This window comes from Annulohypoxylon truncatum (assembly GCF_022578515.1).
Source record: "Annulohypoxylon truncatum strain CBS 140777 unplaced genomic scaffold F4807scaffold_20, whole genome shotgun sequence".
In the NCBI taxonomy this organism is placed as follows: domain Eukaryota; kingdom Fungi; phylum Ascomycota; class Sordariomycetes; order Xylariales; family Hypoxylaceae; genus Annulohypoxylon; species Annulohypoxylon truncatum.
Window position 1 is genome coordinate 84,955 of NW_025953806.1, and position 11,492 is coordinate 96,446.

At 49.7% G+C, this 11,492-nt stretch overlaps 2 protein-coding genes across 2 annotated transcripts; both read left to right on the forward strand.

Moving 5' to 3' along the window:
* Positions 1-33: 33 nt before the first annotated feature.
* On the forward strand, positions 34-3,365 carry F4807DRAFT_131729 (VRR-NUC domain-containing protein). Its single transcript, XM_047992993.1, has 2 exons — positions 34-645; positions 708-3,365. The coding sequence occupies exons 1-2, from the start codon at positions 110-112 to the stop codon at positions 2,740-2,742; spliced, it is 2,571 nt and encodes an 856-aa protein (XP_047853250.1). The 5' UTR covers positions 34-109; the 3' UTR covers positions 2,743-3,365.
* A 2,892-nt stretch (positions 3,366-6,257) lies between these two features.
* On the forward strand, positions 6,258-7,385 carry F4807DRAFT_131625 (uncharacterized protein). Its single transcript, XM_047992992.1, has one exon. The coding sequence runs from the start codon at positions 6,491-6,493 to the stop codon at positions 7,226-7,228; it is 738 nt and encodes a 245-aa protein (XP_047853251.1). The 5' UTR covers positions 6,258-6,490; the 3' UTR covers positions 7,229-7,385.
* The last annotated feature ends 4,107 nt before the right edge of the window (positions 7,386-11,492 follow it).

Sequence of the window (11,492 nt, forward strand, 5' to 3'; positions counted from 1 at the left end):
TGAAGTCATTCACCCATTCGCTCCTTTCACCACATTTGAGTTCGCACTATTTCTTATCATTTAAGATTTTGGCCGCAATGATTTCCAATCGGCATATAAGGTAGCAATAATGGATGCATTTGTCAAGAGATTAAACCCATCCTATACTTCAAAATCTCAGCCTAATGGCAAGCACGATCGTCCACCTCCCACGAAGAAGGTTAAAAGGGAGGAAGTCCGCGATAGCGACGAGGATTCAGATCAGGACATTAAATCTAGCAGTCCATCATTGAAGCTATTGCTAGGCTTTCGAAGAATAGACAGTGCAACTTCTGATCTGGATGACGATGCCTCGCAGAATTCAGAAGCAGAAGTTGAACCCTCTCGGCAGATCGCCATTGAGAGCTCACTCCCTGAGGTCAAGTCTGGAAAACAAGCCCTTGAGGAATACCAAGCCTTCAAAGCTTCACAAGGGGATAACGATACCGCAAATGCTGAGTCGAGGCTCGATTCGAGGAAATGGGTGAGAGGCAAGACATCTCTTTACGTCGACGCCTTCAACCTCGCTCTTAATACAGTACTTGACGAGGAGTCTCACCTATTCAACGATGAAGAAATGTACATCTTTGATCAATGGAATAATTTAAGTTACGAAGCTCAGTTCCTGTACGCGACTAAACATCAAGCATTGTCTATATGCAAGATCCAATGCTTATTCATTCTCGTAGGTACGTGCGATTGTTCTTAAGGAAGACAGCATCATGGCACCGTATAGCCCGCCTGCGCTATCACGACGACATCGCAGATATCGAGGCAGCCGTCGACGAGTTGCAGAGGAGTCGGGATTTGCCATCAGCTTCTTCTGGCTCTCCACCCGTCCTCGAATATGTAGAACCGATACTTACGTCTCTAAGTCAGGACCCATGTGTGCTTAACGAGAGGTTTACTTTCGCGGACATGTCGGAGCAATTCATCACAAGTGTGGAAGAGGCCGTAGCACTTCTGAGTCTAGACGAGGTCAAAGCCTTAGCCAAAGAGGCGAAGGTCGGAGGCAAGAATAAGGCAGAACTTGCAAAATCCATTTGCAGGATGAGCAATCAGCAAACTGGCCTCTTCGCGTTAGGTCTCCGACGCTCTAGCACTATGGGTTCTGTAGACTCACCAGACAGGAGTACGCCTGAGACGGAATCGCCAGGCCCAAGTCTTGGCGAAGACTCCAACAGGAGAAAGCACTTTCTCGAGAAAATATTGGCTGTAACCGGGCCTTGTATAAGGCTCTCCTTACCTGTTTTTAGATTGTTTGAAAGAGTTCACTTGGTCTTCTACAGGTCTACTGAATGGACAGAGAAATCTTTAACTACGATTATACTGGCAAAGATATCGAAGCGTAATTTTCCAAATTATATTGTCAGCAGGTCGGCCAACATCTTCCCGTCCAGAGCTCAATTATTGGAGTTCGAAACAGCTATGAGGACCGAGTATGCTGTCGACAGCATACTAGAATTTAATGGACCTGTCACAGAAGCAGATTTCCGAAAGATCGTCAAGATATTCGAGGAAATCTATCCCAGGTGGAAAACTTTGGTGCAAGAGGAACAGGAAAAGGAGAAGAGAGTTTACGAATCCGGCGAAGGGGCTTATTTGAGACGACTCAACCCTGCCCATTCGTACACTCGTATCGTTCATAAAGCCGCGCATGTGCTCGGTCGATTGAAGGAGCATCGGCGGGAGCATGAATTACTAACGGAATTGCTCGATCAACGTCTCTTCCATTTAGCTCGTCGAGGTTCGTGGTACCAACGGAAGGCCCTTCTGGAGGAACATTACATGTACGCTTCGGAACTAGACCCCTCCTACAAAGATCTAGAGTTGCAAAAGAAGCATTGGAAACGAATCGCAGTGGCAACTTGCGAGACCGCCCTAGAGGACCGAGATTGCCATCTAATTTATCATTACGATATACAGAAACGTTTAGTCAAGCTCGAGAAACAGCTTAAGATTCCGAAACGTTTGCAACATGACTTCGGCCACGTCCGGCTGCAGAAGCCGGAAGAACACTTTGCTGAGGGTATTCAAATCAAGAAAGATGACATCGTAGGTAAGAATGGACGGGAAGCGAGCACAAAGACAATATGGGTGGACGAAGCGGACGGCGACGGAGAATGCAGCGTGGAAGCCATGTGTCTAAGCTGGTATAGAAGCCAAGGTTGGAAGGGCTATCACGCGGAGGGCGGCATCGTTAGAACGCTCTTCGCATACCTGTTCTTCGATATTCTCTTCCTCTACATGCCCAATGTGTTCCAGACCGCGTACCAGACATGCCCGCTGGACTTGCACACGGACGCCTTCTACCCTACTCGGGCGTCTGAGATTAACCATCGACTCGTCGAGATCGCGAATGGTGGGGCGGCAACGTTAATCGAGGAGGTTGACCGGCGAGAGCGCGAAAACCGCACCTGTGTTGTCGGCCTCAATTGGGACTACGAGTTAGAAGACCTCTTAGAACTAGCGAGCTGCTTTGATGGTGCGGCGCTAGCCGCTGTATGCAAGGTCATGGCACAGGAATACGGTCAAAGAGGCGGCGGTATACCAGATCTGATACTTTGGAGAACAGAGCCGAACCGGGAAGTGATGTTTTCCGAGGTGAAGAGTGCCAATGACCGCCTCAGCGATACGCAGAGACTCTGGATTCACGTACTCACCGGGGCTGGCGTGAAAGTAGCTCTATGCAATGCAGTAGCGAAAGAAATCAAGGAAATTTAACGGGGAAAGCAAAAGCCCGCAAGATCAACGCACATACCAATCTGGGGAGCTACCCTATGGAACTCACGTTCTTCCGCCGTGGCCTCTTCAGTGGTACTACCTTGGTGGCGCTCACGCGTGGGGGTATCCCGCCCCGAGTACCCTATACATACCTTCTTATGTTATGGTAACATATAATCCAAGATTGGCTGCAGGTATCTACTCGACACGACATGATCTATACTGCCTACCGACTCTCCTCATCCAAGGATCACCCTGATTAGCCAGTCCCCATTAACCCCATCAAATGAAAATCAGCAATGCCTCCATCTCCTCCCTCTCGCATCTAGGCAGTCTATGGAAGTACACAAATGGCGGTCAATAGCTCGCGGAGCGGAGCCCCGTCCAGTCGAATGTACATCTCCAACGACGGTGTGGATACTTGACGTTGGGACTGGCCGAAAGAAGCGTGATGCGTCGTGATAATCCTTTACGCTCCTAGGAGCTAAGAAAGCACATCGTTTTGGAGAGGCATATCGTGGCACGTTTCATTGCTATGAGGTGGTGTCGATGAGATAGTGATTGGTACCGGTCGAGACTATGACTTTGCGAAGATGAGCAGAAAAAGTGCACTTTCTCTGCATGGTAAACATACACTATACTTAACGAATAACATATATCGCACGTGAAGCGAGATGGTGACGTTTTGCGTGCGTATACACACCACTATCTTACATCAAGACGTTGATAGCGAGCGTATAACGTGGAAACGTTTACCGCGATAGCTCATCTTGGCTGCTGTTCATACAGTTTCACGTGCAGCCCTGCGCGCTTAAAATGGCATATTATACAGTAATCTTGGAGCAGAGCGAGAAATAGGCCAAGCATCTCAAAGACGAAGCTGCCGGCAGGCAAATACACGTCTTCTCTGGTCCGTGTTTGTTTATCTATAAACACTCATTGACCATGGAGGTATGAACTCGTGGAGTAACTCTGGATCTGGTCCGGTTGGTACGACTCGAGCATAGAAAGTGTTAGTTTATGCCGAATGCTATAGCAGCCTGCTCTGCCGCTTACCTGAAGAGAACATGTTAGTACGACTGTCGACACCAAGTCCCTACCAAGTCTATAGAATCTGCACGACTCTTGCCACGCATTAGTTCATATCGACTTGCTATCGAGATACCATGCTATCATTTACATGGGACATTCCTAGTCTGCTAGTCCGCGAAGGACTCTAGCCGCATCCCTTTACACGTGGAAGCCAATGATAGATTCTGAGGTTAAGCTATCTCCAACGTACCTTACTACCTACGTGCTAAGGCCCGATGGCTCCTATCCCAACGTGCATGCTAGACGCGGTCACTTCCTGCAGGATGGTACTGAAGTCAGTATCTGTAGCAACTGTGTCGAAGAAGCTTCATCCTAAGCGCGCAAAGACGACTAACGAGGGTAGTTAGAGGAATAGTTGGCGTAGACATTAGCAGGGTTTGGCGGCGCTTAAGAGAAGTACGGCGGCTCCACAACACTGGGTTAATTGGGGAATGTGACTGGCATAGAAACATTCTAGATTATTTTCTCTTTGAGTTAGAAGAAGAGGCTACTTCTCCGTGGTCTCATGATCTGGCCCTCGAGGAAGCGCGCGCTGGGAGTATCGAATATGAGACTTCGGGGGAGCTCTATGGTAGATTTAGGACCCCAACCACTAAGAGAGATTCACTTGAGAACCTCCTGGCCAACAGCATCTCTGGAATGCCTTCGGCCGATGCAATGCGTCATGTGGCGCGCGCTCTGCTTAAGCCTGGCTAAGGCCTCAAGCCGCAAAGAAGAAAAACAAGACAGCAATTCTATCTATGGGAGATAGACAGCCTCTAGTTGTACAAGTCTAATGAAAAACGAAGCATCCATCGCGAGCCGCGCGCTGAGTGAAGCAACGCCATGATATGGAACAATACCTGGAGATGAAAGATTGAAACAGTGAAGATATATAACCGCACATAAAAGTCATCAATCCCCGGACTTCACGATCATCTGCCTGTGTAATTCATCCGTGCGTAAGACATAGCGGGACGGACCTTGCTTGAGGATACTCGACAGCTGAAACCGCATGATTGAAAATATCAATATCCTACCTTTTTTCAACGCACAACATATAAGCACCCAGGTATATCCCAGGTTGTCCTAGGTTATCCCAGCGTACAAGCATCATTCATCATTCATCAGCGCGCCACATCGACGGCAATCCCGCGATCCACTGCTCAGCTCATTCAGCTCAACGTCTGACCAGAACCCACATCCGGATAGAGAGCCGACAGTGATAAAAAAGCAATTCTCTCTACGATCTGTACGGTCTAGGATTTCTTGCCGCTCGAGTTTAGGTGAAGGTGAGTCGTGAATGGTTGCAGTCTCCTGTGCAGCCCGTGACGAAGGTGCAATAAGGAAAGACATTGAAGACATTGAAAGACAGGGGCAGAAGAGGGAGACGTCAAATCAGAAGAGTGGGCAACGGAACGGCGCTAACCAGGACCCAAATATAGTAAATACACACAGGTACCCAGTAGCGGCAGCGCTTAACGCAAGTACCGAATACCTCCGATCCATTCGAACCCACCAGCGACATCCCGGTATATTGCGCCTGGCAAACCACACCAACGAAGGCTATCGAACCAATCAGACTCAAGCTCGGATAGGTCCTTGAACTGAGCTAGGCTCAGTCAACCGCGACCCCAGTTCAGGTAGCTTATACATTCAAGGCTTGGGAAGTTACTTTGGGAAGTTACTTCGGAGAGTGAATCATTTTAATAAAAGATGTAAGTCAAGTGCTCTTATATTGTTCCTACATACTTTCGCATACCTCACATTTACGTACCTCTCTTACATGCTCCCCCTGCTAAATGAAGGAGTTCGTCAATACAATACAACAAGACTAATCAAGCAATCTAGAGTCAGCAGTACATCTTTCTTGCGTCTACCACATACATACTACAATTAAAGCTGCAAAGGGCTTGGATCTAAGGGCACCTGATCCCTGCCGCCTCTAAGCAACCAATCCGAAGACGTCCTTCACTTTGCACATCCACAGCTAACCCACCACTGCCGCCGCCCTCGAGACGGACCTTGGACCTTGACCTTTTTCTGTCTTCGCGCCAACGCTTCCCAAAGTCTCTGTTTCCGTCTCTCTCGGATCTCTATCCACTAGCCGGGCCACGAGTCGACCTACCTTGTTTTCATACTCTCGTGTCGGTCTGTCTGTTGACCATCCCGTCTCCAACTTGCAGCGCGTACCGATAATAGGTAAACACATTACCTAGTCTTGTGTACCTAGCTCTGTTCGGTATAAGTTACATACGTTCGAAAGAATACCTACCCATCTAAGGACTCCCAACGACCCAAGGACGGTACATACTTCTGGAACCACTCCCCCCTACCATTGGGATCTGTCACATCGATCCCTAGCGTTTCTAGTGTTTCTAGCCGGGGTGTAGCTTAGCTTCCCGTTGGCGCCTTCGTCTCAGCATTGACTAGGTTGTTCGCCCGGATCCTTGTCCTCCACGCAGCAACCTCATCCTTGGCCTGTCCGAGAGTTACATATTATAGTCACCTATCCCCCTCATCCACCACCACCACCTACCTACTCTTCTTCCACCACGGGCGACTTCGTTGTGCAGCTTGTAGGCATCCCGTCTTCCTATCCTTCTGAGTCATTCGTTTGACTTGAGGCTATTCCAACAACCAATTTATACTCGACTTATCCTCAGGACTCGCCATCATGCCTACAAGCAAGCCAAAGCTCGCGCAGTTGACCACCCCAGTCACGGCCACCTTCCCGTCGGAGCTCTCTGCTCTCTCGGCCAAGACGCCTCTATCTGCAGTTCCGGACTTTATTAAGGAGGAGTTCCCTAACAGCGCTAGAACCCCTATCAGCCCACCTACGGCTTATATGGATTTTCTCAAGGCCATGTCGGTATCCTCGCCAGTTGTGCCGGAGAAGAGGTCGTCGGGAACTAGCACGCCGGAAGATGACTCAGCGCAGGAGTCAGCACCATCGACCGCAAGCAGCGAACAGACGGACTGTTCCTGCAAATGCGGCAACCATAAATCACCAGCCGGCATTCCGCCAAGCCCTTTCTCAAGCCAGCCGATGTCCGCACCACCAACAGGAGCAACGTCGTTCCCAAGCCTTCACATGCCTCCATCCCCTGCCGTATCAACGATAGACTCGCCACTAAGCGCAACAGCGCGGTCTCCATTTAGCGCGAGATCAGTGCGATCACCGTTTGACTGGGAAGCAGCGTTGAAGTCTAGGTATGCGCAGGATTGCAGAGCGCAAAAATCGACAGGGAAGAGTGTGCGGCACATTCGAGAGGTTGTTACGAGGACCGTTACTTACACGCCGAGAATGGACCCGGCGCCGAAGGGCAAGAGAAGGAAGACGACGCATCTGGACTGCCCGAAAGCTCAAGCAGCTGCCGCAACGGCGGCGGCGGCACGGACGAATACGGTTTAGGACCTCGACTAAACCACCTCCTTATTTGCCATACTACTCAATCCCGAACGAACTAAAGTCTTAACATCCTCCCCCAACTCTATATCGGCTTCTATGCCAAGAATTGTCATCTATTTTCCATTTGTTTATACCTATTACTATCTATCTCACTCATTTACTCGCTCACTCACATTCTCTACGTCTCCCCTTCTTCGAAATATTTATCATCAAATCCGCAACAAAGCCACCGCTAGAATCGATGGACCATGGAATTTAACCAGGGACCATCAGAGAAGCGGTGGGAATGACTTTATGGCTTCTTACGATCTAGATCCATGGCGTACCTGGCATTACAAAGAGGACGGGATTTGGGCGGATCTCTGTTAAGAAAGTGCGATGGAGTTTATTGGCGTTTGCTGGCGGGCATCAGCAACCTTGGGAAGCCTGGGCTTGCAAAGCGATACCAGGTAATTTTTTTGGACTCCTATTATTATTTGTTTTTGTCGGCTCCGTTGTGCGTGTGTGTGTGGACCTTTGAAAAGGGGGCCGACGTGGGCGTGAGGGAGAGAACAAGCACGATTGGGCTGCTATAGGATAGCACCGGACGGAACAGTGTCAAAATTCGCGTAGCCAACATTCACAATACATGGTATCCGTTACCTACCTAGCTTGTTACGAGAGCTTAGTGTCTATGCTATACTATCAGTGTTTGGCCATAAAACTGTGTCTATAGGCGAACCCCCGACCCCTACGTGATTTTTACTCGCTTTTTCAACTGTTTATTTATTTATTTTGGTTTGAACCGCAAAACGGGAGCGGACGTTAAATGTTGTTTTCCGCTAAAGCGACCTCTGATGCGGCCGGGAGGTTGGGCTCGTAAGCGTTGACAACTTACTGGCTGCTCGTCTTAGACTGGGTGGAATTTCGGTCAAGAGTGCGGCCGTCAGTGGTGGCCTCCTTCCTACAGTCTCCGCCCTCTTACACGGTCTTTTTATTTTATTTTTGTGACCACGCGAACTGCCCGCGGTAGTAGGTCAGGTAGGTAACCAAGATTGAGGGGGCCCCTGGATCAAGATCGCCCACACCACCATTTTCGACGCTGCGTATTATGCTATTTGGTATAAAGTGGATGTGCGGACGGGTGGCTTACACTAGTCTACCTAGTGTTCCTGTATAAGGTATACCTTTGACTGTGCCTCTATACTGCTTCTTACACAGTTATCATGTTATATTTCCTACCTAGTACGTAGTATAGTATGTACGTCTCCTTTACTCTATATCTCAGCTATTATCTCTTATTGCTCTTCAATAAATTGTCGACTATAAACACTTAGAAAAACTCCAATGTTCAGAATATTATGTAGTTAGATGTAATCGGTACCTTGCTACTCGCGACGCCCGCCTTCTATATGCAAAGGCGTACTCGGTCTAATTGGTCGGTTCGTGCGTCCCGATATCCTGGGACTTGCATGCGCGGGGCTCGACAGGGGCAAGGAAAGAGAATGGACGGCGCTAGCCCTTCTTCGCATTAGGGTTTCCCTTCGAAACTGGAGCTTCGAAGTCTGAAGTCTGAAGTCTAAATAGAAGGTGGGGACATTCAGTGCGCAATCTTCTTAAGCGCTGGCTCCGGACCGAAGTGACGACCCTATTGGCTCAACCTTACCTTCTCAGTGAAGGGTGGATGGGTGTGTCATGCAGCGGTTCGAACGGGAGTCGCGACTTGTAATTGGCTAAAGGGGGGGCCGTTTAAGCGCCCGCGACCTTTTTCTGTTAAATTGGTTCCTTCTCTCCTACCTATCCGATCAAACACCACCTTAGCCTTCGTATGTCGTCTGTCTAATTGTCCACCGTATGTGCGAAAGCCGCGCATCCCCTTTCCCCCAGACTCCCAGATCTGAGCCCGTGCCGGAACCCCTCTCTCCCTCTCCCTCTCCCTCCTTTCGCGGGGATTTCATTCCCACTAGTGACGGAAAGAGATTGTTGAGGAAGCAAGCAAAGTGCTAGGCAATGGTCCTCTGTGTGAACTTTTACGGATTGCTACCTTGGGAACCATGAACCTGTCACGGGGCGGTGAATAGGTAACTGCCTACCTATACATGATATTGCCTAACCTAGTCGTTGCCTGCCGCGAAGCAGCGGACGGCCGCTACCGAGGTGGCCATCCACCGGGGGCGAGTTTTGCTCATTTCGCAAACGGGAAGTCAGCCAAGCAAAGAAAACAGCTCCGGTTAGATTCATGGTCGTCATGAATAGATGTAGGCGGCGGGTATATTCGGGGTAGCTCTATATGTCTCGCCAAGACCCGTGGCCCCAATGCGGGACGAGACAGCGCATGCTAGCCTGCCTAAAGTATAGGTATCTCGAGATCACGAAGGGCTCGAGCACCATTGGCCCCTCCGCGCGTGATCAGAAAGGAGCATTATAAGCAAACAAAAGTCATAATTTGCGTGCTCGGTCTGACCCGTCTCGGACGAGGCGCCGCGAGGCAGAAACATCCATTTGGCGGATGAGGTTCCGAGGGAACGGTGGCAGTGCGCCGTTATCACGCATCCGAAGCTGGCCGGGGAGGGAAAAAAATGTGACGAGGATCGCAGTAGTAGCCTACCTAAAAGACTACTTTACCTCCTTTCACTTTTGCAAATGTCCCACGTCGGTATCCTTACCCCGATCCCTTAAGGCTTAGGTAGGTAGGTAGGTAGGTAGGTAGGTGAAGTATGTATGCTATGGATGCGGTCGGGCGGCGCCTGTGCGTCTGTGTGTGCGCTTGTCTGAGGCCCCATGGTTTCTCTTTCATCTGGTCTAAAAAATGTGTCTCAGTTCATCAATGCGTGTGCGATATGCATTTTGAACCGTGCCGTCTCGGAGTTATATGCATCGTGTATTCCGTACATATACGTAGCCTATAGCAGCCCTAGAAACTAACCGCGTCCAGACAGATAGTCCGTTTGTTGAGACAGCCTGTAAATCGTAGTCCCAACTGCGAGGGCCCAGTCGGTTCCAATCGAAGTGTCGTCATGGGAAAAGAGGAGCCCAAAAGAAGATGGTTATTCTCCGAAGCGAACGACGCCAACCCGATCGCCGCGCCCCTTGCTCTAATTGTGGAGCTATAAGTGCCTCTATTATTGCGAGATATCCACCACGCTTTTTACCGCTCAATAAACCGCTTTATATTGGAACATCGATGTTAGGTAGAATATGCCTATGATATAGGTACTCTGTTCGTTCAAGTATACTTGAGGGATATTATAGCCTTGCCTTTGCTGATTAGAGTTGGCACGCATTGAATGTGTCCATATACCAAATGGGTACCTGTCTTAATAAAAAGTGACGCTCGTCGTCGCCTTCCAGACCCCTCTATCACCTCGTTCTCCATAGTTGTTAGTTACAACGTAAGATGCGAACATGTAAGATGATATCTTCTTCGGATATTATTTCCCAAGATTTCCGCACGTGGGAGAAAATTTATCAAACCCTTGTTCCAAAGCGTTGCGCTTCCCCCCACGATAGAGGGCAATGTTGGCTGCGACGAGAGATATAGCTCACGTCTAACCTAACCCACTCTTGCTGACGCCAAGTGCATATCCCGCGGCAGCCTCGCAGATAGCGACCGTCCCGTGCCTCCCCCTTCACACCCGCCGGCTCGGTTCCTGATCTAACGCGTCGTAGGGAACGTGTGATATCGGTTGAGGCCTTGGTGTACATACCTAGAGGCATTTTTTCACGGGTTTCACGGGCGCTCTTTGAGCCTACATACCTAGACTGCTTAGCCGATCCGAAACTCAGCTGTCCGTGGCTTGCTTCTGCTCTAGCGGAGAGAACTCGGGCGCATAAGGCAGGTAGACAGTGGGAATCCAGAGTTGGGGGCCAGATCAAGCCGCGGAGTTCTTCGCCCTTTTGGCTGGTGCCTTTGACATCATGCATATAATCAATATATGGCTTGCTGGCTGCACGGACGTATGCGCGCGCGCACCCAGGTCCGGCAGGTGTTTCTGACTCATATATCCTGGCGAAAGGCTGCCTGGAGCCGTGTCGAAATTTTGAGGTATCGTATCAGAGGAGTGTGCTGTAGCCGCATACCCTGCAGCGGTCTTCAGCTACCTCGCCTGTCCTAGATAGGCGTCTGGGCGCAATGCCTTTTTTCTAGGACTGATGCTCCTCTTTGCAGGCTATCTTTTCAGCTCGGTCACGTCTAGCCCAGTCGCTTTGTGAGGTCGATCGGAAGGGGCTAGGCAACACCACAGATGTGAGTTTTGCGTGTAGATCGATAGCATGGGGGTCGATCTTT

What these genes read in the sequence shown, in the direction of transcription:
- F4807DRAFT_131729 (XM_047992993.1), top strand. Translation starts at nt 110, where the DNA reads ATGGATGCATTTGTCAAGAGATTAAACCCATCCTATACTTCAAAATCT. An exon ending in AGTTACGAAGCTCAGTTCCT is followed by an intron (nt 646 to 707) that starts GTACGCGACTAA and finishes TCATTCTCGTAG; the next exon opens with GTACGTGCGATTGTTCTTAA.
- F4807DRAFT_131625 (XM_047992992.1), top strand. Translation starts at nt 6,491, where the DNA reads ATGCCTACAAGCAAGCCAAAGCTCGCGCAGTTGACCACCCCAGTCACG.